Source organism: Danio rerio, chromosome 18, assembly GCF_049306965.1.
Source record: "Danio rerio strain Tuebingen ecotype United States chromosome 18, GRCz12tu, whole genome shotgun sequence".
Classification (NCBI taxonomy): domain Eukaryota; kingdom Metazoa; phylum Chordata; class Actinopteri; order Cypriniformes; family Danionidae; genus Danio; species Danio rerio.
Genome location: NC_133193.1, coordinates 172,169 through 187,500, shown reverse-complemented (window position 1 = coordinate 187,500; position 15,332 = coordinate 172,169). Strand labels below are relative to the sequence as shown.

Sequence of the window (15,332 nt, the reverse complement as noted above, 5' to 3'; positions counted from 1 at the left end):
AGCGCGTTCGCGAGCCGGTTGCTGATCCGGTCTGCATCCCGGTAAGTGTAGCGCTCGTCCCCGAACACGATGAAGAGTTTGTCCGGGTGCTTCCTCGCAACCTCCGCGAACCGTTCGAGTGTGGAGAAGCACGGAGACCTGGAGCCGAACCGGGCCAGCAGCCGACCCAGGTTCAGCGTCCGGAGCGCGAAAGCACAGTCCTGAGGGAGGAACGGGAAGCGGATGTAGAGGAAGAGCAGAGCGGAGAGCAGCAGCCCGAGCAGCAGAGGACAGAGCATGGTGATGGAGGACACCCGCGCACAGATCAGTCTAAAGTTGAACACTACACGAGCCAATCACGGAGGAAGGCGGAACCCAAACACCTGCCTATTTATTGAGCAGGGTCACACAGCGGGATCGATCAGAGGATATTGATTATTCACTCAGCAGCAGAATAACAGAATAGAGCGATCAGACATCCGTCAATCAGTCCGGGTCAGACAGCAAAGATCAGTCCATACAACACCATCAGCCCTGGAGAGTCACAGAGCTCTCTTTAGCCCGGTTCTGTCCATTTATCCTGCTTTATTTATCAGTCTGTGCGGCTGTTCAGCAGGTAGATGAGCTCATAGTGATGATGATGCAGTATACCGGTCATCAGATTCAGCTCGCAGAGTCAACTATAGTGTGGAGTGTGATGTAGGATCCCCCTGACCCAGCCGCAGAGCTGTTCAACACAGTGTTGGTGGCGTAATGTGATGGTGTGCAGGGTGAAATGGCAGAACAGCGGCTCATTCATTCATCAGCACCGCTGCCTCAGCTCAACCTGCCTCTATTCCACAGTAAGAGTGTGTGAACCGGTGGACGGCTGTAGTGCAGTGACAACTGTTCACACACAGCACTGGAAGTGTCAGAGTCCTGCTGCCGGCTCAGCCGTTACTGTAACGCAGTCGTCTTCACTCACATGATGATGAAAGCGTGATCACCCAGAGCTGAGAATGATGCCATCACTCAGTCCCCACATGTCCTTCCTCCTCTGCTCATCTAGAGAACACACCTGATATCATCTACTGATAGATTTAATCTAGAGCTGAAGCTGCACACACAGCACGAGCCCAGAGACGCTCAAAGTCCAGAAAACAAACCAACACACACACACACACACACACACACACACACACACACTGTCTTTAGCTGATCATCACAAGTGTGTTTATTACGGCCAGTGTGTGTGTGTGTGTGTGTGTTTACTACAGGCAGTGTGTGTGTGCATGTGTGTGTGTGTTTACTACAGGCAGTGTGTGTGTGCGTGTGTGTGCGCATGTGTGTGTGTGTTTACTACAGGCAGTGTGTGTGTGTTTACTACAGGCAGTGTGTGTGTTTGTGTGCGTGTGTGTGTGTGTTTACTACAGGCAGTGTGTGTGTGTGTTTACTGCAGGCAGTGTGTGTGTGTGTTTACTGCAGGCAGTGTGTCATATTGATATTAGAATCAGCAGTGAAATACACAACTGATGTACTAAACACACACACACACACACACACACACACACACACACACACATGTATTATATGTTATAGATGTTTTAGTTTATGGCAGGGGTTCCCAAACTTTTCCGCCTCTGACCCCAAAGGTTCAGTGGCAGTGACTCGTGATTAGGGCCAGACGGACTCTGCGGACACTTTTAGCTGATTCTGCTCAGAGTTTTGGTAAATCTGTGGATTTATGCTGAATGATTTTGTATTGGAAATATAAAGTAACACTATTCTAACTTTTATTTAATGTTTAAAATGCAAACCCAATTAGATGCTCTTAATTTGGTAAATAAAGCAAGTCTCTTATAAGATATAACTATTAATAGACAGAAATATGACTGTACACACATAATAAATGATCATATTATAACAATACTACCAGATTTAATTTAACAAGGGAATAAATATAGATTTACACAAGTCAATAAACAGAATTAATGATGGGCTGAACATCTGCAGAGTTGTGTGTGTGTGTGTGTGTGTGTGTGCTGACTCGTGACCCGTCCTGTTGTGGCCTGTGTGAGTGTGTACAGCTGTCAGAGAGTGTAGCCCGCTGCCATAAACACTGTTATATTGATATAGTGTGACTGTTCCTGTTCTTCTGCATGTTCTGGATTAATGTGCTAACTCTTAGTTTAATGAAGTGAATTGGATTTTTGGAAATCACCAAGCGACTCTCCCACTTTATCTCTGAGGGGTTTACACCCCCACTTTGGGACGCATGGTCTGCTTACTGTGAGCTGAGAGTCCTGAGAGCCGCTCCCCCTCAGCTCTGCTCATAACAGCACATGACCCAGAGACCAGAGCAGAGTTCTGTGTGTGCTGATCAATGCTCAGAGAATCAGATTAAACAGCGTCCTCTGGTGGTCAGATGATGAACAGCACACGGCTTTTAAACACTTTATTTGTCGGTTCACTGCTCTGCGTCAGCTCTATTGTCCACATGTGATTGTGTTTCTCTAACAGTATCGCTGATGAGGCAGTAATCAGAGTTTGATGCTGTGCGCTAGGATCTGCTGGTAGATGTTGGGGGTCAGGGTGACGTACGTCTGCTCGCGCTCACACAGGAAGTAGATGGGGTCAGAGGTCATGCTGGGATTGAACCCGGCCTCCACCAGCTTCAGCTTCAGCTGTTTAAAGGTGCTGGTCAGCTCCATTGAGCTCTGCACACAGAACACACACACACACACACACACACACGCTTTCATGAGGAACTGCAGGCTTCACATGCTGTTCAGGAGGAGGAGGCGGGGTTTACCTGCAGGCGGAGGAACCGCGGTCTGGCGTACGCAGGCAGGAGTCTGGAGACGTGCTCAAACACTTGCTTCTGCTCAAACTCGGCTCCATCCTTCAGTTTTACTGCAGCCATCCCGATGCGTCCCTCATGACCTGCGCACACACACACACACACATTAGTGATGTCATCAATCATGAGGAAGCAGATTCAGAGCAAACACAGCCTCAGCCCACCTGGAACACAAACTCCGTAAACACTGGCCTCCGCAACACACTCCAGCAGACTGAGGACGTCCGAGACTTCAGTGGTCGCCACGTTCTCTCCCTTCCACCTGCACACAGCAGAACAACAACACTGATTCACATGGAGGACAAGACTGAAAACTGATTCACTTCACAACAAGACTGATTCACTTCACAACAACACTGATTCACTTCAGGACAACACTGATTTACTTCACAACAACACTGATTCACTTCAGGACAACACTGATTCACTTCACAACAAGACTGATTCACTTCAGGACAACACTGATTCACATGGAGGACAACACTGATTCACTTCACAATAAGACTGATTCACTTCAGAACAACACTGATTCACTTCAGGACAACACTGATTCACTTAAGAACAACACTGATTCACTAAAGAACAACACTGATTCACTTCAGAACAACACTGATTCACTTCAGGACGACACTGATTCACTTCAGGACAACACTGATTCACTTAAGAACAACACTGATTCACTTAAGAACAACACTGATTCACTTCAGGACAACACTGATTTACTTCACAACAACACTGATTCACTTCAGGACAACACTGATTCACTTCACAACAACACTGATTCACTTCACAACAAGACTGATTCACTTCAGGACAACACTGATTCACTTCACAACAAGACTGATTCACTTCAGGACAACACTGATTCACATGGAGGACAACACTGATTCACTTCACAATAAGACTGATTCACTTCAGAACAACACTGATTCACTTCAGGACAACACTGATTCACTTAAGAACAACACTGATTCACTAAAGAACAACACTGATTCACTTCAGAACAACACTGATTCACTTCAGGACGACACTGATTCACTTCAGGACAACACTGATTCACTTAAGAACAACACTGATTCACTTAAGAACAACACTGATTCACTTCAGGACAACACTGATTCACTTTAGGACAAGACTGAGTCACTTCAGATTCACAGATTCGCTTCAGATCTTCAGATTCTGGTTCACATGAGCAGCTGCCGTGTTCCTCCCGGGTTTGGATGCTCACCCTAACCCTGATACACACAGATGATGTAACATTACAGACCTGAACGTGTCTCCCACTCGGTCTATGAAGTACAGGAAGTTGTCCTGATCCATCCTCATCAGATCTCCACTGTTGAAGTACACGTCGCCCCTCCTGAAGACGTCCCGCAGCCGCTTCCTCTCCGTCTGCTGCTCATCGTGTGCGTAACCCACGAACGGAGCCATGTGTGTGATCTGGGACACCAGTAACCCCGTCTGTCCTGCACACACACACACACACACACACACACACACACACACACACACACACACACAGTTTAGGCACATCAGTACTCTACAGCTTGTGAAGGGGTCAGGTTGGCTCTCCTGTAGGTGGTGTTTCCCAGCATGAGCACTGCAGCTGCAGCTTCTCTCTGACTGGAGGTGTGTGTAGGATATGACGCTGTGTCTGTGTGTGTGTGTGTATGTGAGCGCCTCCTGCTCTACAGAGCTCTGAGCTCTAGGAGGACTGCGCGGGTGACCTTTAAAGGGAGCAGGACTGTGACCTCTGACCTTTAGGCACCTCCACACAGCGGCCTGAGGAGTCTCTGACCGGCTCTTCTCTCTCGGTGTCGAACTGGATGAGGGCGTAGTGGACCGCCATCTGAATAAGTGAACACACACACACACACACACACACATATGATCAGAGCTCTGTAGTGTTCACTAAAGCGTCCCCTGCAGACTCACACACACACACACACAGATGAGCGCCCCCTGCAGACTATTACCCTGTGCAGGAAGCTGACCCGTCCCACAGCTCCCAGTCTCCCGGTGTAGTTGAGGAAGCCGATGTTCCCCTCGGTGGAGGCGTAGAACTCCCGCACCTCCATCTGGCCGAAGCGCTGCAGAAACTCTCTCCAGACGTCTGCGCGCAGCCCGTTCCCGATGGCCAACCGCACCGCATGATGCTGATCAACAGCCCTCTGGAGAACACACACCAGCACACACACACACCAGCACACACACACACCAGCACACACACACCAGCACACACACACACCAGCACACACACACACCAGCACACACATGCACAGATCAACACAAGCGTCTATCTCTGCTGTGTTGAGTGTGTGTGTGTGTGTGTGTGTGTGTGTTGTAGGCGGGGTCAGTGTCTGTATAGAGCACATGTGACACACAGTGGTGATGCAGAGCTGATGAAGGACGCCTGCTGTAGCCTGACTGAGTTCTGCCTTCATGAACACACAAAATGATCATGTATTCTCTAATACTGGGCTGATTTTAGGAAAAGTCACCAAACTATTGCAATATCTCAGGTGTTCAAATATTTGGGGTCATTTTGTGAGCCATAAGTGTGTTAATGCCTCATCAGCAGCGCACTGCACACCTTCCTGACCACACAGATCATCAATATTCAGCTCATAATGGACAACCAACATCCCTCACTCACTCTCCTCCAGCTCAGTCTGGGGTCACCACGGTGGAATGAACCGCCAACTATTCCAGCATATGCTTTACACAGCGGATACCCTTCCAGCTGCAACCCAGCACTGGGAAACACCCATACACACACACACACTCATCCACTACGGCCAGTGTAGTTGATCAGTTCCCCTATAGCGCATGTGTTTGGACTGTGGGGGAAACCGGAGCACCCGGAGGAAACCCACACCAACACGGGGAGAACATGCAAACTCCACACAGAAACACCAACTGACCCAGCCGAGACTCAAACCTGCGACCTTCTTGCAGTGAGGTCATAGTGCTCCACGTGTCCTGCTGCATTCAGAAGATCAGTTTCCCAGTAAAGGCCAGCAGCTATTCCCAGATCCAGCCCTGCCCTCAGCGCATGCTCCCATTGGCTGACGGCGCTGTCACATGAGCGGGATCCGCTTTCAGTGTGCTAATACCAATATTCACTGACCACACCCAGAACCCTGAGGAAGAGGAGGAGGAGGAGGAGGAGGAGGAGGAGGAGGAGGAGGAGGAGGAGGAAGAGGAGGAGGAGGAGGAGGAGGAGGAGGAGGGGGAGGAAAACTGCGGCTCTATAGAAGAAGCACTGTGCTGGGGTCAGTTTACAGAGAGTAACAGCTGTAACACACACTCACACACACACACTAATAGACTTGCTCACACATACACACACTCACATGCTCTCTTTCACTAAATCATACACACACACACACACACACATGTCCTCACTGACCACACTGTTCTGCCAGCTCTGTAAATCTGCTCAGGGTTTCAGTCAGCTGACACACACACACACACACACACACACACACACTGTAATGTACTCTCAGTGCTGCTCTGCTACACACTGCAGTGTGTGTGTGTGTGTGTCTCCGCTGTACCTGTGGTGTGTTGCAGAGGTAGCGCAGGATCTCCCCGATGTACTGCACCACGGTGACCTCGTGAGCCCGACACTCGTCCCAGAACCGAGACGCTGAAAACTTACGGCGGAGAACCATGGAGGAGCCTGAGGACCACAGAGCACACACTGCATCACCTGTGTGTGTGTGTCTGTGTCTGTGTGTGTGTGTGTGTGTGTGTGTGTGAGGGGCTTGACCTTTACCCCGGTTTAAGAGGAACAGCAGTGTGTGTTTCAGCATTCCAGAGTCACACAAAGAGCTCTTTCAGAAACACACACTAATCACAGTCAGACCATGAAGCGCTCTCTCACACACACACACACACTCACACACTCACACACTCTCTCACTCCCACACTTTCTCTCCACAGCTGTAGAACTGTGTGTGTGTCCCCATGAAGTCAGAATGTACTGGTACTGCTATACTTGTGGGGACATTTGGTACAATGTAAGGACTGGAACACAAAACACACACACACACACACACACACACACACCTGTCTCCACGCAGCCCATGAAGCCGATGAGGAAGCCGGCGGTGTGATACAGAGGCAGCGTCACGTAAAGCACATCAGTGTGTGTGACGCCAATCGACGGCAGCACAGCGAGAGAGGCCAGGAGACGCGTCTGAGTGATCACTGCAGCTTTAGGGAGACCTGAAACACACACACACACACACACACACACACACACACACACACACAGTCAGAGAAATGCACACATACACAAATACACACACACATAGACAGACAGTATTGCGGTGTGTTACCTGCTGTGGATGTTTTGTCCTGTCAGTGTTTAGGTGTGTGTGTGTGTGTTTTTGTGTGTGTGTTTTTGTGTGTGTGTGTGTGTGTGTGTCACCTGTGGTGCCGGATGTGTAGATGTAGACAGCAGGTGTGTGTGTGTGTGTGTGTGTGTCACCTGTGGTGCCAGATGTGTAGATATAGACAGCAGGTATGTGTGTGTGTGTGTGTGTGTGTGTGTGTGTGTCACCTGTGGTGCCAGATGTGTAGACGTAGACAGCAGGTGTGTGTGTGTGTGTGTGTGTCACCTGTGGTGCCGGATGTGTAGATGTAGACAGCAGGTATGTGTGTGTGTGTGTGTGTCACCTGTGGTGCCAGATGTGTAGATGTAGACAGCAGGTGTGTGTGTGTGTGTGTGTGTGTGTGTGTGTCACCTGTGGTGCCAGATGTGTAGATGTAGACAGCAGGTATGTGTGTGTGTGTGTGTGTCACCTGTGGTGCCAGATGTGTAGATGTAGACAGCAGGTGTGTGTGTGTGTGTGTGTGTGTGTGTGTGTGTGTGTCACCTGTGGTGCCAGATGTGTAGATGTAGACAGCAGGTATGTGTGTGTGTGTGTGTGTGTGTGTGTGTGTGTCACCTGTGGTGCCAGATGTGTAGATGTAGACAGCAGGTGTGTGTGTGTGTGTGTGTGTCACCTGTGGTGCCGGATGTGTAGATGTAGACAGCAGGTGTGTGTGTGTGTGTGTGTGTGTCACCTGTGGTGCCAGATGTGTAGATGTAGACAGCAGGTGTGTTGTTGGTCAGGTGTGCTCTGACTGCTGCAGGTACGGCGGTGTCTGAACTCTCCTGCGCTGCTCTGCTCAGACTCCTCATCCCTGAACACTCCATCCCCATCATCAACACACACACTCCATCCTGCTGCAGCGGCACACACACCTGCTGCACCGCCGCCTGCAGGTCTGAACACACAAATATTAACACATATACACACACACACACATATGTTAACACATATACACACACATGAACAAACACACACAAGTTAACCCACACACATTAACACACACACACACACACACACACACACAAACATATATTAACACAAATACACACACATTAACACACACACACACAGTAACACAGGCTGCGTTGTTTCCAGAAGTTACAGTGTGTGTGTGTGTGTGTGTGTGTGTGTGCGCGCGCATCTGAGGGCAGGTGTGTGCCAGTGACAGGTGCCTGGTTGTAGCCTGGGCATGGTGAATGTGAGACAGGTGTGTGTCTGAGACAGGTGTGTGTGTGTCACCTGCGGACGCGATGAGCACTTTGGCGCCTCTGCAGCACCGGAAGCTCCTGATCAGGCTGTCGTCCCGGATGCTGGTGTTGAGCAGTGCGCATGCGCAGCCCAGTTTAGCGAGCGCGATCCAGCAGAGGATGAAGGCGGGCTGGTTGGTGATGAAGAGCGCCGCCGTGTCGCCCGCGCGCATTCCGCACTCCCGCAGCAGCGCGTTCGCGATCCGGTTGCTCTCCCGGTCCGCGTCTCTGTAGGTCAGCGTCTGACCCTCGAACACGATGAAGGGCTTGTGCGGGCGCGCCTCCGCCTGCTGGAGGAACCGGTCCACCGGCAGGAACACCGGCCGCCGCCGCCGCCGAGACTCGAAGCGGAGCAGCGCCCGCAGCAGCCGCGCGTGATACAGCAGATCCGGCCAGAGGAGCGGGGAGAACCGCCGGAGGAGCAGCGGGGAGACCAGCAGCAGCAGGAGGAGGAGGACGAGGAGCAGGAGCATCTTACTGTGGAGAACACACACACACACAAACACACCAGTACAGCTGCTCTGAGCAGGGGAGTCTCTCTCTCACACACACACACACACCAGTGCAGCTGCTCTGGGGAGTCTCACACACACACACGACTTTCCTGTTTTGAGCTCAGGAGCAAAGTTACAAACACACACACACTGCTCTAAGCTGAGGAGTTAAACACAAACAAACAAACACACACACACACACACACACACACACACACACACTGAGGCCTTTGAAGGCAGAGTGACAGGAAGTGTGTGTGCGTGTGTGTGTGTGTGCGTGCGTGTGCGCGTGTGTGTGTGTGGATGATCTCCTTCATGATCTGAGCTGTGATAACAGAACAGGATGGACAGGTGCAGGAGTGATGTTATCTTCAGCTGGTCTGGGTCTGTTAGGGGAGATGTAGATCCGGCCGCTGGTTATACAGGAGAAAGCCTGAGCAGCTGATGGTTCCTCACACTCTTCAGCTTATATCCACAAAAAAGGAAAGGAGTCGGTGTCTGAGATGAACTGAGTTCCCTGTTCTGTTGATGACCTTAAGCAGTGTTGAAGACAGCGACTCCCTCACTGAGGCTGAGCAGGGCTGAGGCGGGTCCGAGTCTGGACGGGAGAGCACAGGGGACACTCGGCTGCTGTTGGCAGTGGTGTTAGGGGCTGAGGTGCAGCAGGTGGTTGAATCGCAGGGTGCATAAGCAGCGTGCACAACGCTCACCACCGTTAGTTAAAAAACATTTAAAAAAAGGCGCCTCAGTGAGGCCAGCAGGGGGCGCTCAGCCTGCAGTCTGTGTGGGTCCTAATGCCCCAGTATAGTGAAGGGGACTCTACACTGTCAGTGAGCGCCGTCTTTCAGATGAGACGTTAAACCGAGCTCCTGACTCTGCTCATCAATAATCTCACGGCACTTCTGGTAAACAGTGGCGGTGTAACCGCGGTGTCCTGGCCAAACCCCCTCCATCAGCCCTCACTAGCCATGGCATGATAACCGTTTTCACGGCATACCGTGGTTTGGAAAAGTCAAGGTTATAAAACTGCTAAAATGATCTGTAAGAGCGTTCCTGCGGTGTGTGGAAGACTTTTATTGACACGTGTTTGTTCTTGAGTACAGCGGTATCTCCAGCAGAGAGATCTCCTGAGGCCCGTGCACACCAGGATACTTTCTGCTGACGTTTTCCGTTGATGTTCAACACCTCGTGACTAAATAAGAGCGTCAATGTGATCTCTGTGAAGCAGCAGGCGTAAAAGCCTCGTCTTTAGAGAAACGCCTCATGCTCGGGTTTTTGTTTTGATGCGCCACACCCAGGGCCGGCGCGTCCATTGAGGCGACCTAGGCGGCTGCCTATGGTGGCAGAATAGAGGGGACGACGTTTCCGACACTATCCTCACCACCCGTATACCCTCAGTTATATCTGTGTCCAGGCGCCCCCATTTCCACTTTCACTTCAGGGTTGAGGGCGGCGTGACTGTCCTTTGCCCAGAGCGGCAGTTCAGCTTGCTCCGGGCCTGGCCACACCAGAACTTTCTCCACCAATCAGGTTGGCACTTTTGTCTATGTACACCAGCATGTCCAGGCTTGGTTCTGGAGGACCGGTGTCCTGCAAAGTTTAGTTCCAACCCTATTCAGACACACCTGGGCTAGCTCCTCAAGCTCTTACTAGACTTTCTAGAAACATCCTTGCAGGTGTGTTGAGGCAAGTTGGAGCTAAACTCTGCAGGACCGTGGCCCTCCAGGACTGAGTTTGGACACCCCTGCTGTACACAGAGCTGCTGAAGTTACAGTAAACAGCACGTGACACTGTCACTCGAGCACACATTGAAGAAGATGCCCAGAGGTGATATGAACGAGGAGCTGCTGATTGCCAATCATTCACTGCTGGAGCTGGAGCTGGAGCTTCAACCAGTCATGACAGAATCTTACACCGGCCCATGCCAAGCCCGTACCCACCATCACCAAACAACAGCAGCAGGAGGACTTTCCTCACACTAACACCAGCTCTACACGTCATTACAGCGTTCATGAAGAGAATTACTGCTGACACACACACACACACACACACACACACACACACTTCACTGAACGCGTGTTATTATCACGGGTACATCTCATTTCCTTCTGAAGCACACTGTATAGTGTATAACCGCAGGTCTTCATGGACCGTCAGCTCTTCACTCACTCCTTCAGTGTCTGATTCTGCTGTACTGTGCTGATCTGCACCGTTACTGGAGCTGCTCCGGAAGTCCACCTGAACTGTTCCAGCCTGCTCATTAGGATCATTCAGTCAGAAGATGGCGCCAGACAGCCCAGAGCGGCAGACACAGATCTGAGTGTACATCAGACACACGACCAAGAGCTCAGACCTCAGCGCAGCGCAGCGGGAGACTACAGTGAAGGACAGAGTCTACTGCTGCATCTGCACTCACCAGCCTGCAGAACTGGGTCACTGTTACACTCTTATCAGTGTTTGCTGGAGCACACACACACACTGCTGGAACACACACACTGCTGGATCACACACACTGCTGGAACACACACACACTGCTGGATCACACACACTGCTGGAACACACACACTGCTGGATCACACACACTGCTGGAACACACACACTGCTGGATCACACACACTGCTGGATCACACACACTGCTGGAACACACACACACTGCTGGAACACACACACTGCTGGATCACACACACTGCTGGATCACACACACTGCTGGAACACACACACACTGCTGGAGCACACACACACTGCTGGAACACACACACTGCTGGATCACACACACTGCTGGAACACACACACACTGCTGGATCACACACACTGCTGGAACACACACACACTGCTGGAGCACACACACACTGCTGGAACACACACACTGCTGGATCACACACACTGCTGGAACACACACACACTGCTGGATCACACACACTGCTGGAACACACACACTGCTGGATCACACACACTGCTGGATCACACACACTGCTGGAACACACACACACTGCTGGAACACACACACACTGCTGGGACACACACACACTGCTGGGACACACACACACTGCTGGAACACACACACTGCTGAAACACACACACACACTGCTGGAGCACACACACTGCTGGAACACACACACTGCTGGAACACACACACACTGCTGGAACACACACACACTGCTGGAACACACACACTGCTGGAACACACACACACTGCTGGAACACACACACACTGCTGAAACACACACACAATGCTGGAGCACACACACACTGCTGGAATACACACACACTGCTGGAACACACACACTGCTGAAACACACACACACTGCTGGGACACACACACACTGCTGGAACACACACACTGCTGAAACACACACACACACTGCTGGATCACACACACTGCTGGAACATACACACTGCTGGAGCACACACACACTGCTGGAACACACACACACTGCTGGAACACACACACTGCTGGAACACACACACTGCTGGAACACACACACACTGCTGGAACACACACACACTGCTGGAACATACACACTGCTGGAGCACACACACTGCTGGAACACACACACACTGCTGGAACACACACACACTGCTGGAACACACACACACTGCTGGAACACACACACACTGCTGGAACACACACACACTGCTGGAACACACACACACTGCTGGAACACACACACACTGCTGGAACACACACACTGCTGGAACACACACACACTGCTGGAACACACACACTGCTGGAACACACACACACACTGCTGGAACACACACACACTGCTGGAACACACACACACACTGCTGGAACACACACACACTGCTGGAACACACACACACACACTGCTGGAACACACACACACTGCTGGAACACACACTGGAACAGTGTATCCCGCACTCTTCAGTGTGACTCTGCTGTACTGCAGCGGTTTGCTAACATCATTGTAGTTGCTAGTTTCCCTGGTAAATGTCCACTCAATTGGGTTTAAGTCAGGGCTCTGGCTAGGCCACTCGAGAGCAGTGATGGAGTTGTTGTGAAGCCGCTCCTTCATTATATCAGCTGTGCTGAGGGTCACCATCTCATTACAGGTAAACCTTCAGCTCAGTCTGAGGTCCTGATCACTCTGGAGCGGGTTTTCCTCCAGGATATCCCTGTCACTGGCCACATTCATCTCTCCCTCGACTGCAACCAGCCGTCCTGCCCCCCCCCACCCCACCGCATGATGCTGCACTCTGCTGGACAGATGATGAGCAGAGCCTGCTGTTCCCCACACACACAGGCCAACACCTCCTGCCTTGATGTCATCAGAGCAGACACACTTACAGCTCACCATCCTGGAGTCCTTCAGTCGCTCACTCTGCTGTGAAGCCCCGACTGCTGGAGGCAGCAGTGAAGCCTGACCGGCTACAACTGTAGGGGGTCTGAATACTTACTGGACCCACTGTATATGCGGTCGCCTCTCTGTGTGTGTGTGTTGTAGTATATCTACAGTCTCCTCAGTGTGTGTGTGTGCGTGTGTGTGTCTGTGTGTGTGTGTGTGTGTGTGTGTGTTGTAGTATATCTACAGTCTCCTCAGTGTGTGTGTGTGTGTGTGTGTGTGTGTGTGTGTGTGTGTGTGTGTGTGTGTGTTGGGGTCAGTGCAGTATGGTGGGTTCACAGGTGTGTTTCATCATCCGCAGCTCTCTGTACAGCAGTATTGGTGTGTGTGTGTGTGTGTGTGTGTTTGCTATCAGTGTTAGCGGCTCCAGATAGCAGCAGGTTCCCTGATAACACAAACCTCATGACCTCTGCTTATCGACTCCCAGCATGCACTGCGGCTGACCGTGATGGACGTGAACCGCTCAAGGGCATGCGATAGCGCTGATAGTCACGTAACGATAGCACTGTGTGTGTGTGTGTGTGTGTGTGTGTGTGGGTGAGTGACACGTTACAGGTCTCCAACAGGTTTTATAGTGCTGCTGATGTTTACAGGGAATCGCCGGGCGTCACATGACCTGCTGTTAGTGTTCAGATGCGTTTCTTCGTCTCGTTTGGCTCTATAGATTTAATTAAAGACTCGTTACGCTGTTTCACTGCTGCAGCTTTATCGCGAGACTGCTCTGAGCTACGTTTATTGCCTGTATATTAACACAAGCTTTCTCTGTGTTGGGTTGTAAATCGCTCATATATTAATGAAACGTAACTAGCGGGACCCCTGCAGCTGGTAATGTGTGTGTGTCATGACTTTACTTGAAGGGCACATCGTCATCATCATCATCATCATTATTATTATTATTAACTAGACTAAATTAAAGCTCTCAGACTGATATTAGAGTACAGCTGTTATTTAAACACTGAACAGTAGATAATGAGGCTTTATTGTATTCTAATGTATGGCATTTCTAAATGCTTCTTAATGTATTAAACACTAAAGCACAGACATGTCAATTAAACAGAACTATTAAAAGAATACGTGCACAATAAATGCATATTTTATATTGTACATAAAATGTGTATTTCAGCTTAAAATTGACAGAAAATAATGACTAAATATCTGCACACATTATGCTCCACATTTGAGGCTGATATCTCCAAAAACAAGCGCTCAGTAGTGTTTAGTTTGGCCGCAGTACCAGACATGGCCAGCAGGTGATCTTCAGTTAGCATTGATGGGCACACGGTGCTGAGGAACATGAGCTGGATTTGTTCATGCTTTAGACAATATTTTTGGTGGTGTTTGATTTAAATTTAAGCTCAACAAATCATCTAAATCCTCTAGAGCGATGTACCGTAGATGTGGACGATGACTGCTCTTGTTCAGTAATATCCATAGACAGCGCTAATGCTAATACAACTGAACTTTATTAGCTAATAACAACTCCAACTAATGAAACAGATGACACTGTGATTAAGTTCATTATTAGCTTATGAATGAACAGGTTATGAATATTCAGAGTATCTCCACCTGCTCTTCATTTCACTGCGATGATGTATACATTAACGGAAACTGAATATTGAGTAGGGGGCGGGGTTTATCTGTGAGCTCCGCCTTTTATCTTTCACTTGCAGCAAATTGGTGTTCAGAGGGGTGTGGCTAAGCATATTTCGCCCAATCAGAGTAAAGCTGCCATTCCAGAGCAGAAGCAGAACAGCAGATTACGGGAACACACCTCATTATTCATCTGCATAATTAACTGTTCACCTTACGCATAATAATGTGCTCTGTTTCAGCAGAGTGTTTTCTGTGTGCGTGTGTGTGTGTGTGTGTGTGTGTGTGTGTGTTTATCAGGCTGGCTGATGGACTCTGCTCGGGTCTTCATCATTCTCAGCTCTGGTCAATACTCCTCCTCCACAGCGCTGGACTCTGGATCTCTTGCATTGATTCAACACATGATCAACACACACACACACACACACACACAC

The 15,332-nt window shown here is 50.1% G+C and overlaps 2 protein-coding genes across 7 annotated transcripts in view; both read right to left on the bottom strand.

Moving 5' to 3' along the window:
* slc27a2a (solute carrier family 27 member 2a) overlaps positions 1–291 on the bottom strand; it is a 10,880-nt gene extending 10,589 nt beyond the window's left edge. For both annotated transcript variants that reach the window (XM_073929045.1, NM_001025299.1), the window contains 1 exon segment: positions 1–291. This exon segment is cut by the window's left edge. Coding sequence is in view for 1 of the 2 variants with exons in the window: in NM_001025299.1 (NP_001020470.1) it covers positions 1–278 (278 nt within the window). In the remaining variant the exon portion in view is untranslated.
* A 2,107-nt stretch (positions 292–2,398) lies between these two features.
* Positions 2,399–13,988, bottom strand: zgc:158482. Of its 5 annotated transcripts, none has more exons than XM_073928748.1 (11): positions 13,708–13,988; positions 8,443–8,927; positions 7,895–8,098; positions 6,893–7,051; positions 6,379–6,503; positions 4,795–4,989; positions 4,577–4,667; positions 4,086–4,284; positions 2,983–3,080; positions 2,771–2,901; positions 2,399–2,675 (listed from the first exon to the last, which is right to left on the bottom strand). In XM_073928748.1, exons 1-11 carry the CDS (start codon positions 13,710–13,712, stop codon positions 2,499–2,501), a joined length of 1,869 nt encoding a protein of 622 aa, XP_073784849.1. In that variant the 5' UTR covers positions 13,713–13,988; the 3' UTR covers positions 2,399–2,498.
* Between the last annotated feature and the right edge of the window lie 1,344 nt (positions 13,989–15,332).